The sequence below is a fragment of the Phoenix dactylifera genome, chromosome 15 (assembly GCF_051530095.1).
Source record: "Phoenix dactylifera cultivar Ajwa chromosome 15, Ajwa_hap1_PhDact_Kaust_v1.1, whole genome shotgun sequence".
In the NCBI taxonomy this organism is placed as follows: domain Eukaryota; kingdom Viridiplantae; phylum Streptophyta; class Magnoliopsida; order Arecales; family Arecaceae; genus Phoenix; species Phoenix dactylifera.
This window is the reverse complement of record NC_143204.1, coordinates 12079570-12103755: the sequence shown is the minus strand read 5'-3', so window position 1 is coordinate 12103755 and position 24186 is coordinate 12079570. Positions and strand designations below refer to the sequence as shown.

The following is a 24186-nucleotide window of genomic DNA, read 5'->3' as shown; positions in this document are numbered from 1 at the left end:
TACAACAATAAAAATGTAAACAAGCCCAAAAATAAAACAAAAAATAGAATCAAAATAAAAATGGTGGACTAGACAGGCGGATGATCAGCTCCGATGTCCCCATCAACTCCTTCCGGATGGAAAAAACTCAACCCCGTCGAGTGCAGATCGGGCTGGTTGTCATACTACTCCAGAAGATCGGGATCAAGGCGTTATGACTCGGCTCTCGAGATCCACGTCACGTCAGACTTTGGTCAACCTTTTCACCGAACAAGGTAACGTTGGTAACTACCGTTTCTAGTTGACATAACTTGCTCATCCAATATATGTTTTATTTGTTCTCTGCATGCATGAAATTTGGAAGGTGGTGGCTCAACAGCAGGTAATGGGTCAGGATGATCAACAGGGGCAAGTGTGTCAACAAAGGGGTCAAAATGAATAATTGTTGTCTTTTTGTAGGGGATTAAATCTTTAATATTAACAATCGCACTAATCCCATAGTCATCAGAAAGATCCACAACATATGCATTCGAATTAATTTTTCATAGGACTTTGAACAGTTCCGCACTACAAGCTTGCAATTTTTTGAACATTCCTGAAGAAAGTCATTCAAGCCTAATTCTTATCATGGCGTAACCTTTTTCACTTAGCTCTTTATACGTCCATATAAATCAGCAAGGGATTTATATTTTAAGTTATTAAAGTGAATGCATTTGCTGATTTTTTGATGCAATGAATGTGGGTGCAATGCGAATAACTGTGCAGACTCCGACACTCTATACTGATAAGACATGGGGATCAGGTCTATGGGTTGTCTAAGTTTGCAACCATGTACCACATCGAATGGACTCATGCCTATGGACTTATTGACCAAACTATTATATGCAAACTCGGTGGTCGGTAACACTAAATTCCAGTTCCTAGCATGTTCACCTACCAGACATTTTAACAGATTTCTAAGGCTACGGTTGACAACTTTAGTCTGGCTGCCGATTTGAGGATGATAGGCAGAAGAAAATTTCAGTTTGGTGCCTATCACATACCACAGGATTTTTCTAAAGTAGCTCATGAATCTAGCACCCTATCAGACATAATAGATTTTGAAGGGTCAGGAGGTCTAACAACTTCATCAAAATAAAGTTTGGCAATTCTAGAAGCATCATAAGTCTTAGAATAGAAAAGAAAATGAGCCATCTTTGAAAATCGGTTCACAACCACAAAAATGAAATCGTGCTTGGTAGAAGTACGTGGAAGCCCTAACACGAAATCCATAATGACATCTAGCCATGGGCATTCGGGACGAATCCGAATATGGTACTAACTCTTCGAATCAATCTTAGAAAAGATTGTGGCACTAGACATAGAATCTAAAAGGTCGTTTAGCCTAAGAATGAGAAAGCGATACTTAACCATGAGTTTGTTGATGGCACGGCTATCAACGCACATCCTCCAAGAACTATCTTTTGTGAGGTTGAGGAGTGTAGACACAGTATAGGGGCTTAGGCTCTCACAATCATACCCTCTTGCGAAGAGTTCGTCAACTTGATGTTTCAACTCAGCGTATGCATTTGGGTTGAGCCTATGATAAGGAAGGATAGGCAGAGGTGCTCGGGGGACTAACTCAATTGCATGATGGATATAACACATCAGAGGAAGTGCATCCGGAAGATCATCAGGGACTACAGAATAAAACTCCTCTAGAAGGGGAGCTATCACAGAAAAATGGTCAAGGTTGGATTCCTCATTGATAGCTTTTGCCACATGTGCCAACATAGGAGATTAGCCCTCGACATCTTTTACTACCTCTTTCGAAGTAGTAATGTGAAGTGGTGTGTTTATACTTAGGTCAACAATTTTCTTTTGGGGATCATTCTGGACAAATTCTAATTCGGTGAGTTCATCTTCAAAGTCTTCTACATAATCTTCTATATTTGGTTCATAAACTTTTTCGACATATTCGGCCTCTTGGTTCTCAGCTTCTGGTTCAGTAATCTGGTAGGTCTTAATGGAACATTGAGATGCTATGTGGCCGAATTGTTGACACCTAGAGCATTGGGTTTGGTTCGTAGGGAAATGCGAAAAAACTATAGGTAGTGTGGCCAAACCGATTTTAGGTTGGGCTGCAACGGAGGTTGGCAGTTTAGGGGTCCTGACATTTCGCATGAGCTCACGAACCTCTTGTTTGATTTCTTCCCTTTGAGTTCGTATGGCAGCAAACTGGTCCATGAGGAATTTCAGGACTTCGGAATCTATGGTAGCTAAGGAGACTTTAGATTGGTCGGCTTGGTACTCCTTATCACTATGGGTTGATATGTAATGATAACACTATGTATGATGATGTAAAATGCAATGTCACTAATGAAACCCTAATAAATATAATGCAAAACCAAATTTGATGCAGGACAACCTACTAATGCAATCTATTATGATTTCAGAGATCAAATTTTCACAAGAATAACTTAAAGTTTAAATGTTGCTATTTTTACTTCGGTTATTCGGAATTAAGGATTAAGATTATTCAATTTAAGAAATTAGATTGCAATCAAGTAGTACAGTTGTTCTGATTCTAAATCAATCTGATCGAAGAATGTTGAGGAACGTCCAGTTGCTAGGGTGTGCTAATTTAATATCTAAATTTTAAAATGGTGAATAGGATGGGTTTGAGAGTAGTTCTATGTTTTGAATTTTGACGGTAAAAGTAAGTTTCAAAAATACGGCTATCATGCAAGAGAACTAGAACATAATTAAATGAACAAGTCAGAAAAAGTAGAAACCTTATTACCTGTCATGAAGCAGTAGATCAAGGTTGTTCGCTCGTGGCTTCTCCAGCAACGGAGACGATGAGGGATGCAGCACAGAGACTCAGTGGAGCTGATTGCTGAAGCCGAACTGTTGCAAGGCTAAAATGGATGCCAAGAGGATGCTGCCATGGGCCTGTGGTTGCAGTTTGGCCCGTGTAATGAAAACGGAAATGGGCTACGGGGTGGGCGCGACCCTGAGGAATTAAGCCCGTGAGGAACTTTGAGGGGTTTCTATGGTGTTGGGCTTCGGGTCTGCTGGGCTCAAGTACTTGGGCCCATGAAGAGGGAACTTGGGAAAATGGCTGGGATCGAGTGCGGCCGGATGGCACCGGCTCGACTGGCTCAGGGGGAGGAAAGAAGGGTTCGGTGCCAAGAACCCTTGATTTCGCAGAGAGAGGGAGAGGGGGCTCGGCGGCGGTGCTGCAGGTGGCGATAGGGAAGAAGCGGGGCTCGGAGAAATGGCGCTCGGAGGGCGAAGGCGGCACGGAGGAAGGCGGTGTGGCGTGAAGGCGTTAACTTACCTCTTCTAGACATAGGGCTACAACTTTTGGATCAGGGTCCATCTTTTAAATAACATTACGTAGAGCATCCAGAAGTTCGTCATCCATATCGATTCTAACTACGATGTATTGAAATCTTGAGTTCAAGTAGTATACTACAAATAAAATTCGTTATTGTCTTTGAAAAATTGTATCAAATATATAAGCTGTCTAATTTTTAATGTTCTTGCTTACCTACTAGATGCAAGTTCCTACCCATATGATAGTCTCACCGCCACTCAATGATGTCGATGTATTTCTGGACATACGTCGAATATGCCTCTTTGATATGAATTTTTCCATCAAATGATACTAGCACTTCTAGGAGAACCTCTAGCAGTCCACGACCCGAAGTACATACAATGGTCTGATAGCCTTCATTATCTTCTCAGCTTGCTGTCAGAATGTTTCTCTCATCACCAAGTCCTCGCAAATCTACTTTCTAGCCGCTCGAAATTGACAAACATCTGATATAGGGCAATTTTTCTCTCAAGAAGGCTATCCAGTGCAACGTAATTGGTAGCAAACCATGTAACTCCTAGTCTCAAAATTTCTCCCCAGGCAAACTACCTCATCAGTGAAAGAATCCATGCATGGTTATAAATATATCTAGTGATGGTTTGAGCTGTCTCCACTATCTTTTGCACCCTATAAATCTTCACAATGTCCATCAATATGAGGTCGATACAATGTGACATGAGGTTCAAAATATGTGGCTGCCGCATCATCAAGATCTCCTCGATGGCATTATATTGTGGCTCATTATCAGTGATAACCTACACAACATTCTTCTTTCTATTTGATCAATGATCTCCAATCTGAGGATGTTCATGGCGTCATGCACCTAATCGAAAGCATCAACCGACTTATGAAAAAAGTTTCCATATCACATGTCAAGAAGTTGATAATGCTCTGTCCGATAGGAACGGTCCAACCATCACACATTACCATTAGTCCATGTAGGCCATTTGCTCTTGTATGAGGCAATTCATTTTTCTAGCTCATTATTGTCAAGTTCACCGTAAACGTCCTTCAGTTCTGGAGTATCTACATCGAGACCGACAGCCCGTGTTGAAAAAATGACAGACCTATAACACGTATTGTTTGCCACATTCCTTGGAATATGGCTAAAGTGGAATCATGATCCAATAGCTCGCCACATGTCTTTCTTATCCTTCAATATTGTGTCAACCCCTACTGCTTCAAATTTTTGCTGGAAAAGGCATGTAGATCTAAATCTTGTGGTGGCTCCTGGTGGAATCTCTGGATGGCTTCTTATTGCTACCAAAAGCCTCCAACATAAATGCAATACGACCACCACCTCTGCTGATGGCCTTCCTGACTGAGGTCCTCCTAAACTCTAGATCTTTCCTGCTGCTCACAAAACCGGAGCCCGATTCATAGTACGAGAGCCCAAATTCTAGCCATATGCCTGGCCACCTCATTCTCCTGCCACTGATTATCCAAACTCTCCTAAATGATAGCCTGGATCTGTGCCTCGTCTTTTAGAGCGAACGCCTCCTGATTTTCTGAAGTGATAGAAAGATGGCTCTGTCGCTCGACGGTCCACCTCCACCTTCTTAGCAACCCTCTCCTTCGCTGCTTTAAAATTAGCGAAGTGTTTCATCAGCTATCAAACCTCTCGTGGACATTATCGACATATAGATACATTGGAGTAACCACGTATTGCTTCAACTTGATCACTTCTTTCAACTTGTTACACCAACTGCGCTTCCAATAGTGCCGACCTGAGAGCATTTGCTCATAATCCCAATCAATGTCACACTCTAACTTCTTTCTTTTTGATGGTTCCACTTTAAGGATTATCAAATACATCAATTTAGCAATTATTTAAAAATAGCAAAATTTTGTTACGAAAATAATATTTTTTAGTTCAGAAAATACAACTGATTTATCTAATACATAATAGTAAATTTTCATATTTTTTATTTATATATAAGTTTAATAATTTTTAAATTAAAAAAAATATATTTAAATATCATAAATTTAAAAAAAATATGTTTTTTACTTCTGAAAATACTTCTGAAATATGTATTATGTACTACTAATTTTTATAATTTTTGGTATTAATTATATATTTTTAATTATTTTTTAAATAAAAAAATAATTTTTAAATATAAATATTTTAATAAATTAATTTCAGCACAGATCCATGTAGAACCCAATAATGGGTGCTACATATATTTTTTAGACCTGTGGGCATACATCAAAGGCTACTTATTTCTCATTTTTTTTAAAATTTAGGCCTAAGCTACTATGCGCATGATCGCATCAAAACTTGAATAAATAGACACCAAATTTTGCTCGAAAATAACTTGCATGCCCCTAAATACCCTTATAATTTTACAATTTTTTTAAATTTTATTTTTTATATTTTTTATGTTTTAATCCAAATACATATTTTTAATTTTTAAAAATTATATATAATCTGAAATTACATATTTTTATGTCATCATGATGATCTACAACATATCATAAAATTAAGCCCAAATCAAAAATTTTGGCATAATCTTTTTTTATTTCGCAAATTTCAAGCTATATTTTGGAGCCCAAAAAATAGAGAAAATGAGATATACGAGAGGAAGCACACCGTATTTAGGCTTGGATCTTTCTTTAATCGTGCTGAATTGGTGTGATTTTGCAAATTGAGAGGAAGGAGGAACCAACAGACGTTTAGAGTTATAGAGAAGAAATGTTGAGGACACGAGCCTTCCTAACATCTTCTTTTAACAAAAGAAGGAAAGAGGGAGGGGGCCTGATTCCGAACCAGGTCGACTCGATGCAAACTGGACGGTTCACACCGAGATCGAACGGAACCGATCGGTTCCGAATGGTACCAGCTGATTCGCGATCTATTCTGACCAATTCGGTCTGGTTCCGACCCTTTTCGGCCGGATTCGGGGCCAATCCTGATTTTACCGAGCCGGAATGTTCGGTCCGGTTCGGCCAACCTTGCCACATACAATTCATCACGACTTTATTGAATGAAGGAGAGAACTAAACCATCAAACTTATGGGATATTAATTTGATGATTCACTTTGAGGTCTATAAATGAGATTTGCTGAAACAGAAACAAACAATTTTATTCAATTCTTTTTCTCACATCCATGATCACCCAATCATGATACCTAATCCATGTTATAGGTAAGAGAAACAGATTACCATCCTTGGGATGCTTGTGCATTGCAGAATTGAAACAGAGAGAAACCATGTTTGCAAGAACAAAGATGGGTTTACGAAGAAAGGGAAAAACTAGAGCAGGATATGCTCCATTCGTAAGAATTCTACATAGAACTTTGTTCATAAACAGGTAAAAATAAATGAAATGGGCAAAAATGTGATAAGTGATTATGTTCAAATATATTTTTGTTAAGCAGGAAAAATGCAGAAAAGGAAAGAGGGTGACATAGCGAATGTGCACAGTAGCGCATATGTTTAAGAATTTAACAATACAATGACAAAACCCAATTATAATTTCAAATGGAACTTGTAATATTGTATATGGAGATATAGCACCCCATTCTTCTCATATTAAAAAGTTAACAGTTCTGAGTCAAATCCAAAGTTCCCAACCTATCAGAATTTCAAAGACAATGCCTACCTTGAGAACACCATAGCAATTTCCAATAGGAACATCTGGTTACAACAGTTTTATGTTATTCTTGCATTTCCAACCAACATCCTAAAAGGCTGATTTGGCTGACTTGATTTCTTAATATAAAAGTAGAATCCCTTACAAATTATGTGATCTCGAATCGCCTGATTCGTACCGAGCTGTACCAGCGGCGGACCGGGACGGTTCCAGTAACCAAAACGAGAAACTGAGATGAAGAGGGAGAAGAAGAAAAGAGAAAAAGAGAGAGGGTGAGGGAGGGAAAGGGAGAGAAAGGAAGAGAGAGAGAGGGTGGCGGCTAGCTGGCAGAGGGCCGTGGAGCCGCACAGAGGGATGGAGGGCCGCGGAGCCGCGCAGAGGTGCAGAATGGCTCCACCTTCGGTTCCCTATTTTGTTCAAAATAGATGATCCGGAGGGGGCCCTTTTTATTTTAAAAAATTTTAAGTGACTGCACTTAAAAAATTTCAAAATTTTCTTCCACGACCCTTGTTTCGAACACAATAGGAGAACCGGATGCAGAGCCCCTCCTCCGCCCCTGTGCGTGGCTCCCCGGCCCTTCGTCGATCTCCTCTCTCTCCCCCTTCTCTCTCTCTTTTCCTCTCTCTAGTTCTCCCTCTCCTCCATCTCCTCTACTGCGTCGGTACGGGCTCGGCATGAAACAACATAGGGGCGTACCGACCCATGCCGCCAGGCAACCGGTCCGGGCTTTAGTTCCAGCATAATAATCCTTGGCAAAAATCAATAATTGTAGTAAAGAAGAATGAATTATAAAAACATCTATCGAAATATAACTCTTAAACAAGTAAACAAATACACATATATACGATTTCAGATCTAGAAGGCACTAGTACTAATTTCATGAATTTGGACAATATGGCTTCAGGCAAAACTGAAAAGAAATCTAAGGAAATTCAAAAATAAGAAATAAATTTCTACGTCTATGCTAAGTCAAGCAGCATATATGTAAAGTATGGTAAATGCCTAGGGTAAATAACCTGTTCATTTGCAGTAGGGGGGAGGCCGCCAACATACACACGCCGAGCATGTCGAGTTGCCTAGAGATACCAAAATATAGACTAAAATATAACATGAATAAATTATGCAATGTTATACATAAATCAGCAATGAACATACCTGCTGTGTCATTGCTTGCACTGGCATCACAGGAAGAGTTGGGAACTGTCATGAATGCAAATACAAAAACACATAAACATTGGGGTAGATTAAATATATAAACCAATATGCACCAAAAGCATGTGGTAACAATAGGAAGTTCCAGATGGTCAAAAGAAGAGAGGGAAAAAAAGCACCTGGCCAGCTCCTAGAGGAAACATATTTGGAAACATTCCAGGAATGGGTGGTGTAGTTGGAGGTAGCTGACCTGTATAAGCAAAGTAAGTTAAATCACAGAACGATAGTATACTTATTTTAATAACAGAAAAATATATGCAGCACCACATTTTATGCCCTCACAGACAGACTTGATCTGGCCTCCTCAATAGAATACATCATAAGGAAAAAATGATCATACGATTTTCCAAGTATTGAAGATAATATTTGTAAGACTACCAAAAAGGAAATAGTTGTTGGTTGAAGACGAACAAGATATCAAACCGGTGCATTGATTCCTCCTTGCACATAAAAGCTACAGTAGTCGGCTCACGCCCATTGGCAGCACAGTGGGACAAGTGGCCCAACATTGCCTTCTTACAACAACATATATACACAAAACAAACAAACAGCCACCAAAAACAAGAAACAACCAAATTGTGCTCAGTTTCAGAATTAACTCTCCAAGTAAAAAAATATATAGTAAAAAAAAATATGTCCAGATACAACAGATTTAGTTTCTAGTATCCTACAAGCTATGTACATAATTAAAATCGCTTACCCAAGAAACACCATGAATTTTGATATAATTTCCCTCATTAACAACAAACTAAGCAACAATGAAGACAGGAAAATCTGAACCGTAATTACAAAATTGATGTACCTGCAGCAGTTGGACCAGGTATCAGAGCCGAAACAGGCGGAGCCATGTCAAAACCGCTGATGCGTTTGCTGTTTGAGCAAGAAAAATGATTAGAAATAGATTAATCATGTAGAAGATTAAACAAGAACACATATTTTGAATAAATAAAGGGAAGAAGATGGTAGGCTTAGAAATACCATAGTTATCAAAACACATGCACAAGAAGAAATATCTTGCACAAAATGAGAAGGGCCAGAAAGTTAAATAATACATCACAATATGCATAATTGTCTCCCATAACCATCACCCAAAACCTTGTCCCAACTATCTGGGCTCAGCTTTTTGAATCCTCATTCGCCAAGCATTTCTATTAGACGACCTCTTTTGTAATGCATAATGTCACAATAAACAATCATTTTCGATGCTCTAGTTAAAGATTCATGAATTTGATTTCAACATATACATAAGGCAATGTTGACAAGCATATTCTTAATTTAATTGCTAGGTTATTGAGGCAAAAACGGAAAAGTAATCCTTTTAGGCTCCAACAACTACTCATCGGACTAGACCTTGCAATACAATGACAATTCTTCACACAACTTATTTAAAAAAGTTGCTTCTTAGGTTACCCATCAAGAAAAAGGAAGACCAGCATTACACCTGTGCACTGGGATGGCCCTAAGCATGGCTTCAAAGCTCTACATGCTGACCCAAGATCAGCCTGCCCACTAAAATTCATGCCTAGACTTGAACAAGCCTGCCCTAATCACTCTGGTGCATAATTGGCTCACCTTTCGTGGCTGGTGTTTAAAAAGAGGGGAAAAGGGAGGTGACACTAGAATGCAACACCAAAACAAATAGTCAAAGGGAATGCCAGCAACAGGAGGGAGGAGAAACTAATATTAATGTGGCCATAAAAAAAGATCTGAAAAGTACGTGGTAGAAAAGTAGGAAAAAAAAAAGATGACAATAAATATTGGAAATAGATACCTGAAAAATAAAGGGAACCTGCTAATAAAGATATCCTTAGCAATATAGTTCACGACAAGCATTAAACCCATTGTGTTTAGCTCAGATGCCATAATAAAATGAATGTCATTATGAAATAGGCATCACAAACATAGAAGTACATATACATATGGTACAAGCAAGCTAACGCTCCGCATCTGTATTGCTTTCATTACTTATCATTTTTGACACACAAAGGGGTCTGTGGGTGTGTGAGTTGCTACTTGAGGAGCTATATAAAATTACAGTTCTTCACTAGGGACAATTTTAGTCTTCTTTCACAATTTTCAAAAATAAGAAACTCATAGTTTTGGTCACCACCACCAACATCTTAGCCACCAACACTAGCACCACCAGCATTGTCGCCACTACTGCCATCATTGCTACCTCCACCACCATTACCCCCGTCGTCACTATCACTACTATCATCGCCTCCATCATACCACAACCACCACAGCCATTGCCTCCACCACATCATTAGTGCCCTCAGCACCACCACTGTTGCCACCAATGTCTACTACCACAGCCTCACTTCCACCACACCACCGCCGCCATCATCGCCACCTCTGCTTTACCACTATCGTACTAACCACCAACATCATCACCACCTCTACTGCCTCCACTACAACTACCATCGAGCCCATCATTATTGATAAAGTTTATTTTTAAAAAATAATTGACTATACCAAACATGTCTATATATTTTTTAAAAAAAGAAAAAGAATAGAAACAAAATTTCTATTTTTCTATATCTAAAAATAGAAAAATGGAAGTGATGCCAAACGGCACCTTTACTTTCAATTTATTTTGGTTTTACTCAGCAATTGTACTTCAGACTGCTATATTTAAGCAACAATTTACATGAATGACCATATACATGACATCTCTGAAAGGATCTACAATTTGTACCAATCCACATGTAATTAGGCTCTAGACTTACAAGCTAGAAAAAGGAATGGAAAAGGTGCACAAGAGGAGATCCAGGGGCATTTTATTTTCTTCAGTTCAAAGAGCCGTACAGGAAGACTACAAGAGTGATAACGCCATTTGAAATCACCTTGGATGTGATGAGTCTGTGGTCCATGCTTCTAAGGACCATCAAAATAAACAGAGCACTATCACTAATGTTTGCTTTTTGATTTAAGGGCTAGATGAGGCAACAAAGTTGACAATATACATTCATATGATAGCAAAAAAAATCTAATTATATAACCAACCTCAAAACTACAAAGGCCACTCTTGGGAGAACAAACATATACATTTTTTTAATCCTCCAAATTTGTCTCTCCCAGTTCCTAGCAACTAAAACTTGTCTTCAAATTGCCACCTACTACACTCTTTCCATAGTCCAGCAATACTAATCACTCCACTGTTCCATTGAAGTGTTTCCAACATTGACACCTTTATTAGCACATAGACAAATAAGGTTTTAAATAAGACCCATGATAGTGACCAATAATGGCAGAATAACAAAATCACCTAAGTTGCTCATTCTGTTCCATGTAAAGAACACTAAACCCATATCATGTTAAAATAAACTTTATCATGAAACCTAAATGCATCAAAGATATCATGACTCCCTTTCCACAAGCTATAGTTTGGACCCTCCAGCACGTTCTAAAATTAGCACTAGGCTATCACAAAGTTGCAAGACAACCTGCATATTCTCAATCTCTATATTTTATCTGTCATATGCCGCACATACATCAATTCTTACTCATTAAAGTCACCACAAGATAGAACCTTAGGTTATCAACTTATGTAAATTCAGAATTTTTAAAAAAAGCACTCGGGGCAAAAAATCTATCAAAGAAATATCAGATATTTGGTATGATATTGCTTTTACCTCTTTGATCTTGAACGGGAACGAGAATGAGATCCTGATCTATGATCGGACCTACCCCTTGATCGAGACCGAGATCGAGAACGATGCCTATGGCGCCGTTCTTTATCACGATCATAGTCCCTACGCCTGAAATGAATATGATGATATGAAGTCAAACATTAAAAAAAAATCTTTCAAAATGGAAAATTATGTGATCATAGCGAACATTGACAGTTAAAAAATTCAACTGGCAAACGTAGAAGCAATTATCTATGAAAATCAATGTGGACTAGAACAATGGCACATGTTGTGATACATATTAATATAACAATTTCTTGTGTATCATAACCAACTCAATCAGTACATATTGTAGAAACAAGCTTGCCAGAATATGGGATCTCAGTTCAAGCCTATATATATATATATATATATATATATATATATATATATATATATATATATATATATATATATATATATATATATATATATAAAATATGATATAATATAATTTAAATGTTCTCATTTTAGTAACATAAAATAGTAATAAACTGATGTTAACGCAGCTGAAACAACTCCAACAAAGTACATTAATTTAAACCTGTTACTGATCACATCCCTTTTTATTGAAATAAGATATGGAACCAAATTCAGCAAAAATAACTTCTTGCAATTGTCTGAGGACTAAAGTATTCAACATTCTATAAATATGAAGATTGGACACTTAATTAGGTGTATCCATATCTAATATGCATGAGTTACTGATACAGGTATACAGTACAAAATGTGTCAGATGCTTCTTGCATAATTTCACTTACAAGGGGAAAAGATTGGACATAACATGGTACGATCTAGATACATCCCAGATGGCAAGGACACATTCAAGATACATCCTAGGGACATCTCAAATACTCTTCGGGGTTGTCCTGTGATAGATTACATCAAATAAGGCAAGCAACTTCTGATTTCAAATCAATCATGATAAATAACACCCCTTCTGACTTTAACCATCGTGTGTATGCAAACCATGAGAGAAAAAGAGCGGGGAGATCTGGAGCTAAAACTAAGAAAAAATAGTCCATCTAGTACAATACATGGAAATAAAAAAGTGAATGCGTATGCTATTGGTTCCCCACCATATCCGCATCTTGTTTTAATTTTTTTTGATGCCATGTTGACATGTCCACGTAGTGTGTAAATTATATCGTAAACACATCCAATGTGTGCAGTCATGCTTCATAGATTTATTATTGGCTTCTTTAGCAACCTTGACATCATGTATGTCTTGTACAATATGCCAACAATATTCAGTAACCGTGGAACTTGGTACCTAGAAGGTGAGCAGCTTTCGCAAAAATTAATTAGGCAAATCTTCGATTCTCCTTTCTAATACAACCTAACATTCAAAGATTTAGGCTCGCAATTTTGAAAATTTCTATCTACTAGTTGAAGTACACTTGCATATGCAAGTCAAGCTAATGGCCAAAAGAGGGAAAATAAATTACCTAAATTAATGAAAAAGTGTGATAAATTTAGCATATTGCTTCTTGCTAATATTTAACATGGATCGTATTTTCAATCCAAGCCTAATCCAAATAATTTTGACTTCGATAGTTCCAAAGAGGAATCAATTCACAATCCAATCCATTTGAAGACCTAATTTGTACTCGATGGAAAAAATATTGGACACCTCAACCTCAGACCAGACCGTCCTCGCCAACCTCGGTACAAACCGAGGTAGACAAGTTCGGACCTAGCCGAGGAACCAACCGATTAAGGAGCCAATCAACACATGCCGGCAAGGACTGACGGTCTTGGCAATTGGCCGTTGTGACGACGACAGGCAGTAATGAAGGCTCTGCATTTAGCTCCTGATCAGTGTCGTACTACTGCCTGGCGACTGGCACACATCACGCCGGGCTAGATAACCGCAAAACTGACTCCCTCATATAAAGGGGAATATTATTGACAGAGAACCACATTACTAAAATTTCTTCCTTCCATATTATTGCCTCTCCATTCTGACTTAGGTATCGGAGGATAGCCCGCCGAAAACTCTCCGACAAGCGAACTTTTTGCAGGCCATCTTCGAAGGAGTTCAACCCCCGACACCTCGGCCACCTCGACTAGCTCAGATTCAGCCGACCTCAAGGTCATCCTGGGCTGCGCTCTGACCTCGGTCCAAAATTCAGTGGCATCAAATTAGCGCTAAAGGAAGGGTTCCCAGCTACACTAGTGATCAAGCGAAGGGAGAAATCGCCAACATGGGGTCATAAGGAGCTCGCAGTGCATCGCATGCTTCACAACGCCGCGCTCCAACCGCTCAAAGATTGTTGTAGAGCGCGAAACTTGCTCCGCCGAAGCAGCCTACCACGCCTATTGGCAATAAGCAATTCAAGTTGTTCGTTCAACAGGTGCAAGTGCTGATCGCGACAGTCTAGAGTCTGCAGCAGGCAGTGCTCCAATCAAAACCGGTCCGGCTGAAATTTGGTCAACTCTGCCACCACTCTCAGTCGTCGGTGCACCATATACATCTAGCCAGTCACCACTCTCAGGGTCGGGATCCCGGGTGGTTTCGCTAGAGTCGACGCACTCAGCGGAGCAGTCCTGGTCGGGATGAAAAATGGCGTACGCCAAGACCCCATTCTAGCAAGGACTCCGCTCTAAGCCTCTCGCCTCCTCGCCATACAGAGCCCCCGCTCTAGTGGGATGCCAACCTCGATAGGAGATTCGAGAAAATAGGCCGGCAAATTCAGACCCTTAAGGAACAGGCTCCGAGGGCGAACAACGATCTCAACTTTTCTTTGGAGCCTCCCCCCAGTAGATCATAGAGCCGATCCCACCTCGGTTCAAGATACCCCAAGTAGAGTCGTACAACCACACCTCGGAACCTCTAGATCGCTTGGAGAGCTTCAAGACCCTCATATTGCTGCACGGAGCCATCGATGTCGTGCTTTACAAGACCTTCCCCGCAAGTCTCTGCAAGGCAGCTCGGTTCTGGTTCTCTGGTCTTCGGGCCGAGTCCATCCATCGAGCAGCTAACCCGCCTCTTTACAGCGCACTTTGTCTCCAACTGAAGACGACGCTTCGGCTCAAACGCCCTCCTCGACATCAAGCAGAGAGAGGAATCTCGAATCTGCTAGTGGGAGACCTCCCCAAAATGTTGGCGCCCTCCTCTTCTTCTTGGAGAAGTGTTACCTAGCCGACTTCGCCGAAATGTTGGCGCGAGCAGACAAGTACGCCAATGCAAAGGAGGCCATGGCCTCACAATGCAAATCTGCTAGTAGGAGACCTCCCCGAGGTGCCAAGAGAGGGTGCAAGGAACGAGGGGAGCCGAGGAGTGTTTCACCTCAGTGTGAAAGGAGCTCATAACGACCCAAGAGTCCTCGAAAATTCGAAAGGTACACTCCTCTCACTGCTTCAAAGACTCAGATCCTCATGAAGATCGAAGGCCGAGGCTACTTCCGCCCTCCTCAGCGGATGAAGGCCTCGACGATCGAGAGAGACAAATACTGTTGCTTCCACCGGAACCACGGCCACAACACTGAAGAATGCATCCAACTCAAGGACGAAATTAAGGTACTCATCCGGCACGGATGACTGAACTAGTACGTGCACACGCAGCAAAACCGAGGAGCACCCGCTTTAGCCTCTGATCCGCCACCCTAGGGGCCAATCGACAATCGTCTGACAGTAGACGTCATCAACACCATCGATGGCGGACCTCCCAAGGTCCTAAGTACCTCGGACAATCGAGCTCCTCAAGAAGTTAAAGCTGCCCTGAAGAGACAGTGCACGGAAGATGTCATCACGTTCTCCAATGTCGGCCTAGGAGTCTAAACTCTTCATGACAATGCTGTAGTTATTTCTTATACAATTGCAAAATATGATGTAAAGAGAATACTTGTTGATAATGAAAGTTCAGCCAATGTGTTGTTTTACGATGCTTTCCAACGAATAAAGTTGCCTACTGAACAGCTCCAGAAGGTCAGTGCACCCCTGGTCTGCTTCTCGAAAGACTCGGTCCCTGTGGAAAGCGTGATCAATCTATCGGTCACCGCAGGACAAGAAGTAGAGTTGGAGAAATCCGAGGTGACCAAGCAATAAATCGCCAATGCTACATGGCCACTCTCGAAAGAAAGAAGTTGGTAGAGACTATCGATAAAGAGGCTCGACACAAGGGATGAGCTCAAAGAACAGCAAGGAGAACCGACCGAGAGCTGGTGATAGTCCTCCTGAAGGAGGACGAACCTGACCGGACCATGCAGATCGGCTCGAGCCTAGACAAAGAAAAATGGGTCAGGATAATCGGCTTCCCCCGGGCCAATGCCGATGTCTTCGCCTAGTCGGCTACCGACATGCCTGATATAAGCCCCAAAGTGATGGTCACGAGCTCAACATGGATCCAACTCACCGACCTATATGGCAGAAGAAGAAAAACTTCGCCGCAAAAGGCCGCAAATCATAAACCAAAAAGTTGACAAACTCCTGGAGGTCGGCTTTGTTCATGTGGTAAGCTATCCTGACTAGCTGGCCAATGTTGTACTTATTAGAAAAGCTAATGGAAAGTAACGAGTCTGCATCGACTACACCGACCTAAACAAGGCCTGCCCAAAGGACAGCTTTCCAGTCTCGAGGATTAATTAGCTCGTAGATGCGACCTTGGGACACCAACTGCTGACCTTCATCGATGCTTTCTCTGGGTACAACTAAATTCAAATGGCGCCCAAGGACGAAGAGAAAAGAGCATTTCTTACTGACAAAGGCCTCTACTCTTGCAAGATAATGCCCTTTGGCTTAAAAAATTGCAAGGACAACTTATCAATGTCTCATCAACAAGATCTACAAGGAGCAAATCGGCCAAAACATGGAGGTATATGTGAATAATATGCTCGTGGAGAGCCGAGCAGCAAAGCAGCACATAGTCGACCTAGAAAAAACTTTCGCAACTCTGAGAAGGTACTAGATGAAGCTCAACCCAACGAAGTGCGTCTTCATAGTCGCATCAAGAAAATTCCTAGGATTCATAGTGACACAGTGAGGCATCGAGGCAAATCCTGAGAAGATCCGAGTAGTGCAACAGATGCGACTGCCAAAAAATGTCAAAGAAGTCCAACACCTAACTGGTCAGAAGTTTCACTAGCAAGATTTATCTCCAGATCGGCAGAGCGCTGCCTCCCATTCTGCAACGCCCTGAAGCACCCGAAGCACTTCCAATGGATCGAGAAGTGTCAAGAGGTCTTCGATCGACTGAAGGAGTACCTCAACTTGTCGCCTCTCCTCACAAAACAGTAGGTCGGAGACATGCTCTGCTTGTACATAGCCATTTCTCCTTCTGCTGTGAGTTTGGTCCTGGTGCGGAAAGAAAAAAGGTGCCAAAGACCGATCAACTAAACAAGTCAAATCCTGCGAGACACCAAGACCAGATACTCCAAGTTGGAAAAGACGATCTACGCCCTCATCATCTCAGCTCGGAAACTCCGGCTATATTTTCAGGCTCATTCTATCACAATCCTGACCGACTAGCCGAGGAGGCAGATTTTGCAAAAGCCCGAAAATGCAGGTCAACTGGCAAAATGGGCAGCGGAGCTCGGAGAGTTTGACCTGGAGTACCGACCTTGGCTGTCCATCAAGGTGTAGGTGTTAGCAAATTTTCTGGTGGAGTGCACCATCCCTGATGAAGACCCTGTCGAGCTCCCCAAAAAGAAGACCACAGGGTGGCCATGGATCCTGCATGTAGATGGGTCATCAGGCCCAAGAGGCATCAAGGCTACACTTATACTCACCAGCCCAGATGGAGTAATCACAGAATACATTTTGCGATTCAAGTTTTCGACCTCAAATAATGAGATTGAATAAGAAGCGTTGATCACTGGACTCAAGCTTTCTAGGGAGCTCAGAGTTCAGCAACTGAAAGTCTTTAGCGACTCACAATAAGTTGTTAGACAAGTGAGGAAAACTCAAAGTCCGCGGCCATCGATGATCAAATATCTATAAAAAGTAAAGAACACCTCGGTCTTTCACAACTTCAATATACAGTAGATCCCCCAAACTGAGAATGCAAGAGCCAATCTGCTATCAAAGTTGGCCACCTCGGAGATTGCCGACTTGACCAAAGTTACATACCTCGAAGTCTTGAAGACATCGAACATCAACAAGCCCGACATTGTGATGAACACTACCATTGAGCCGACCTGGATAGATCCTCTCGTCGACTTCTTGAAGGACGAGAAATTGCCTGCAGACCGAACTGAAGCCCGCAGGATAAGGCGACAAGCCTCCCATTATGTTCTCCTCGACGACAAGTTATATCAATGGTCATTCTCATTGCCACTTCTTAAATGCCTCTGCCCAACCAAGGCAGACTATGCACTTCGAGAGGTGCACGAGAGCATCTGTGGCAACGACCTGGGTGGCGGATCTTTAACCTACAAGGTCCTGCAACAAGGATGCTACTATTCGACCCTACAAAAGAATGCGGCCGACTTTGTCAAGAAATGCGACCAATGTCAACGGCATGCGAGCATCCAATGACGACCAACTGTGCCGTTGACGCCAATTAGCGCCCCTTGGCCATTTGCACAACGGAAAATTAACATCCTCGAACCTTTTCCAATGGTTACCGAGCCGCGCAAATTTCTTTTTGTGGCGGTGACTACTTCACCAAATAGGCAGAAGTCGAGCCAGTGGCCCGAATTACCAAGGCGAAAGCTCGAGACTGTCTGGAAGGCCATAATTTGTAGATTTGAACTCCCTCAAGTGATCATCATAGATAATGGGCGTCGGTTCAACAATGCCCGATTCAAGAAGTTCTGCTCTAAGCTCGGCATCGACGACCAGTTCACTTCGGTGGTGCACCCTGAGACTAATGGACAAGACGAGGTGACCAACCAAACTATCCTATAGGATCTAAAGGCAAGGCTGGACCGAGCAAAAGAATTGTGGGCCGAAGAGCTATGTCTTATGGGCATACCGAACAACACATCATATTCCCATTGGAGAGATGCCCTTCAATCTCACTTTTGGGACCGAGACAGTGATCCCACTGGAGATCGGGCTTCCATCACTTCGAGTAAAAAGCTTTGATGACCAGACAAACTCAGATCGACACTAAGCTAACCTCGATCTGCTGAAGAAACCAGAACGAAAGCTCAAATTCGTCTGGCGACGTACCAACGGAGAGCAGCTCGGTACTCAATTTCAAGGTCAAGGTAAGCTCTTCCAACCTGGCGAGCTCGTCCTAAGAAAGACTGAAACGTCATAGCCAAAGAAACTCGAAAAGCTGAGTCCAAACTAGGAAGGCTCCTACCGAGCAACCGAAGCATGCGACCAGGGATATACTCTGGTTGGAGCACCTCGACGACGCCCCGATCCCATTAACTTGGAACTCCGACAACCTTCGCATCTATTATCAGTAAAATTCATTATAGTCCGAGCTTATTTCCAATAAAAATTCTCTTATTGTGATTGTTTTTCAGATCGGACAATTATGACAAACATATTCTACTTGAGACACCTTAAGCCAATTTGGAACCTCCTCAAGCCGAGCCCACTCGAAATTCCTCCAAAGCTAAACTCCAAAGTAGACCAATAAAGGAGACAACCCGGGCCAACCTAGAACCTCCTTAAGCCAAGCTCACTCAAAATCCTCTGGAGCTAGACTCCAGATAAGACCAACTAAGTCCCTGTTTGGGAGAGCTGTTGGCAGTAGAGCTTTTGGAAGTAGAGCTTTATGAAGTAGAGCTTTTATAAAAAGTTGTTTGCTGTTTGGTAACTACATTTCTAAAGTGTTGTGGCACTTTAACATGTATTTGGTAAACAGACTAAGAAAATATTTTTGTATGACAAAATGACCATAAAGGATATTACTAGTATTATACAACGGAGCATAATAAAATATAATATATATTAATATAATATAGTAATGTAATATAATATTATTATAATATAGTACTATAACATTGTATACTATAGATAATTTAATATAATATTAAATTATTTAACATAATATATCAATGTACTATGATATAATGTAATATAATATTATATTTACAGGATAATACAATAATAAATATATAAAATATTATAATTATTAGTGTAAATTAATTTTTTACCCTTCTGATAATGATTTATCTTTCTGACAAATTTTCTAGCTAGATGATAAAACTAGTTACAAAATTACTAATATTTATTTTTTTTTATTTATTTAGATCAAATTATTTGCCACTCACTCATTATTTTTATTTATTTATTTATTTGTTTTATTTATTATTTTATTTCATTAAACTATATTTATTTATTATCTTAATCATTTATTTATTTATTTATTCGTTCATTTATATACATACTTATTTATGCATTTATTTATCTTTTCTTTTCTTTTCTTTTTCTTTCCTTTTCTTTTTTTTCCTTTTTTTTCCTTTTCTTCTTTTTTTCTTTTTTCTTCTCTTCTCCTTCCTTCCTCTCTCCCCTTCTCCTTTCTTCTCCTCCCGCAAGGCCAACGGCGCCAGAAAGGGTCGGGCCACGGCGACCGCGAGAGCGGGCCCGGAAGGCGGCGACCGTAGGAGGGGGCCGCCATGGGGGCTTCGCTGCGGCTCGCCTCCCTAGGCCCGCGGCTGGGACGTCGTGGTCCCGCGGCTGGCGGAGGCCCGGCCAACCCACGGTCGAGCCCGGCTGCTCCACGGGTCGGCCATGCGCCACGGGTGGTGGCGAGCGTGGTGGCTGCCACCGTGGGCAGCCACGGGCTGCTCCCAAAACAAAAAAAAAAGAAAAAAAAGAAACAAAGGCGCCAGCGTTGAGAGGAAGAAGAAGATAGAGAGGGAGGGGGATGAGTGAGAGGAAGAGGCGGATGGATGATTTTGGAAAAAAAAGGACTTTTAAATGAAAATATTTTGGTCAGCTTTCTGACAAAGCTCAAAACAGGTTTTCGGAAAGTTCCAAAATGGAGCTTCTTCCAAAAAGCTGTTTTTAGCTTTCTGAAAAAACTAAAATAGCTTTCCGAAATTTTTACCAAACATCCTCTTTTTTTTTGGAGGGCCAGAAAGTGCTTTTTGGCCCTCCCAAAGCTCCCTCAAATGGAGGCCTAAGAAGACACTCCGAGCCAACCTTGGACCTCCTCAAGCCAAGCTCACTCGAAATTTCTCTAGAGCTAGACTCCAAAGAATAACTAAAGAGACATCCCGAGCCAACCCAAGACCTCCTTAAGTCGAACTCACTCAGAATTCCTTTAGAACTAAAATCCAGAGAAGACCAACAACTAAGGAGACACCCTGGGCCGACCTAAAACCTCTTCAAGCCGAGCTCACTCGAAATCCCTCTCGAGTTAAACTCCAGAGAAGACCAACAACTAAGAAGACACCCCGGGCCGATCTGGGACCTGCTAAACCCGAGCCCACTCAAATTTTTTCTTGAGCCGAAGTCCGGAGAAGATCAACAAAGGAGAGAACTCAAGCCGACCTGGGACCTCCTCATTAAGCCGAGCCGACTCGAAACTGCTCTAGAGCTAAAGTCCGAAGAAGATCAACAAAGAAGACAACCCAAGCCGACTTGGGACCTCCTCAAACCAAGCACACTCGAAATTTCTCTGAAGCCGAACTCCGAAAAGATCGACTGAGAAGCCCACGTGATATTTGGAAGGTCAAGATTTCAACCAATTCTAAGGTTTTCGAAACAAAAGTAGCACTTGGTACAACCCAATAAAACTTATTCCATGAGATTAGCAAATTTTATTTTCCAATGCTCTCATCTAAGTGATATTTGGATATAAAGAAAGAGGCAATGGGGTATTGATATAGCATATTACCTTGATCGAAGGGTCATTAAGATGCAATATGAATTGGTGGCAGAAGACACTATGTAGGTTGAATCTATCTTAAAAATCAAAATTTGAAACAGCTTATCAATCTTTGAACAAAATCATTGAAGACATGATTCTTAAGGAAAAGGATCAGAAAAGTTAGAGAATTACACACACCCCCAGATTCCTAGAATAAGGACTAAAAGCCAAGTAAATGCTTTCCATAGGTCCCAAAATTATTTTAAATGCTTTCTATAGGTCCCAAAATTATTTCAAATCTAATGAATGGAGGAAGCAGGCTGTGTAGTGAGAGAGCTGACTGCGTGACCTGAGACCAACCTAGTAGAGTCGTAAAAGTGGCCACCAGTGCTCCAGCACCTCTCCATCCATGGAAGCATAGTCTATGCAAAAAGGAATCACAAGGCAAAGAAGACTTCGGGGAGGAAATGGTTATACTGAAAGTGCAGTGTCTTGCTCTCTCAATCAAAGGTGATCCACAATTGCCCCCCCCCCTTTGCCCCCACCCAACAAAAAAATGTGTGGGCTTTTCTTGTCAGGGGATAGGGGGATGGACACTTTTCTGATTTACATACAGCTAACCAAACTATAATCAGCTGCTATTTTGCCAGGATGAATAGTGTTCATGACACCTGGATCCATGATGTACTCCAAATAATTTTAAAAAATATTATACCAAAGAGGGAACATTATTAAGTGTATCTTGCATATTCACTAACCCAAAAAGTAGTTGTTTGCATATTTACTAATGCAAAAGGTAGCTCATACATCAACCATTTACAAATACTGATTGTTACATATTTAAATCTATTCTTGGACAAGACAACCAATAACTTATGATGCAAACAGCCTTCACTGCTAAAATGAATAATAACAATAATGTATGCATAAGATAATGCTAAACCTGTGCAAGATACTCATGATTGAAAGCCCATTGCTTTATCTTAATTTTATTAACTACAATGTCCATTGCATTTCAATGCATAACAGGAGGACATGGAAATCCATTCCTTTCACTTTTTTGTGTCTTATGAAAAGTGTATTATGTTACAATGCATGCAAGAGAGAAATTGTAAAGCTGTATACCTGTCATAGTCTCGGCTACGATGACGGCCATGATCATCAGATCTGTCTCGCCCATGATCACTTTTTTCACTTCTGTCCCTGTGGTCTCTGTGCTGGCGATCACAATCCCTATCCCTCTCCCTATCTCTACCTCTGTCACGACCCCTATCCCTGTCACGCTCCCTATCCCTGTCCCTCTCTTTTTCTCTATCCCTGTCTCTGCTTTGTAAGGACCCCTTTTCATGTTCATGAGAACCATACTGCAAACACGGGATGGTGTTAGTGAAGCTGAATCAAAACACAAGCTTGACGAATACCAAGAAACACATCATTCAAAAAGCAACCAACCAATCTTTGCTGAGCACAGATAAAACAAGTTCTTTTTTATATAAAAAAAGATACAGCAGAATGCAACAAACCATGATCTCCAGCTTATAAAGCTGGTTGCTAGATAAGGAAATTGGCTTCCAAAATTATTTTCTAAGGAAAAAAAAAATCAAGTAAGCTCAAAACAAGTAGTCTCCAGAAAATCGCAAAAACTCCAACATCCTCACAAGCCCAATCCGGAATATCATTCAAAAAAAAATATCTTGGTTCTCCTGCAAATCAACAACAAAACAAAACGATTTTAAAAAAAAAATCCAAACTCTAGCCTTCCAATTAACGCAAGCAGGGCAAGTAAATTAAAAACAAACTTCAATAGACAAAATATCCTGATACCACTGAAATTCGCGGCAAAAACCCTAATATTTAACAATTCCTCTGGAGGGGTCCGAAAAGACCTAGATGTAAACCAATTCCAGCCAAAACCTTGAATACTTGCAACTCAATTTCCAGCAACAATTGTACAACATCAAATATGAGAAAAATTCAACCGAAAACGCGTCTTTCTACCAAATCTTATAGCTTTCATTCGCAGAAATGGACGGAAGGCAAGAAAAGAGCGATTAAACTGAGAAATAGAGGGTTTGGAGGCGAGGGAGACCTGCGATCTGGAATCACCGAAGTCGTCGAAGCCGCTGGTCTTCGGCGGAGGGGAGGCCCCTCCATAGTCGGTGTATCCGTCGCCGTTGCCTTCGTATCTCTCCCCGTAGTCCGGCATCTTCGACCCTTCTCTCTCTGGTTCTCTGGGGAGGCTTCTTCTACCCGAGCGCTCCTTATTTCTCCACTGTTTGCTTCGGGTCGCTCACGGCAGCACTTCTAGGGCATGAAACGGTGGGCGACCTCGCCGCCTTAAATAGGACGCGAGGAAAGCCAAGGGCGGAGAGGGGGTTAAGGGGTGGGTCCGGGAGAGTGATAAAATTTTGAAGGATAATTTGCTCAAATTAGTAGGAATTAAGTACACACTAGACGGACACAGGCTTTGAACGAGTGGCCTGGCCATTTGGGTCTGGAAGGCCCTTGCAGCGCCTAACCCCCATTCAGGTTGACTTGCTGGCACGGTCAAACCCAATAACGACAGAATTAATACTGGACACCATACTAATTGTTTACCAGCAAATTGATACGGACCCGCACCATGCTATGCTGGACCTATACCGGTATGGT

The 24186-nt window shown here is 41.2% G+C and overlaps 1 protein-coding gene across 3 annotated transcripts in view; it reads right to left on the bottom strand.

Annotated features, from left to right (window-relative positions):
* The window catches only part of LOC103698299 (splicing factor U2af large subunit B), a 31895-nt gene extending 8011 nt beyond the window's left edge, over positions 1-23884 (bottom strand). The window contains exons 1-7 of one of the 3 annotated variants that reach the window (XR_005508289.2): positions 23624-23882; positions 22660-22898; positions 11781-11906; positions 8948-9015; positions 8265-8335; positions 8089-8133; positions 7950-8009 (exon numbers count right to left, since the gene is read on the bottom strand). Coding sequence is in view for 2 of the 3 variants with exons in the window: in XM_039118911.2 (XP_038974839.2) it covers positions 7950-8009; positions 8089-8133; positions 8265-8335; positions 8948-9015; positions 11781-11906; positions 22660-22898; positions 23624-23740 (726 nt within the window). In the remaining variant the exon portion in view is untranslated. Of the gene's footprint in view, positions 1-7949; positions 8010-8088; positions 8134-8264; positions 8336-8556; positions 8672-8947; positions 9016-11780; positions 11907-22659; positions 22899-23623 lie in introns of those variants that run through there. The other 2 variants (XM_039118911.2, XM_039118914.3) reach the window with 2 other exon arrangements.
* Positions 23885-24186: the final 302 nt, after the last annotated feature.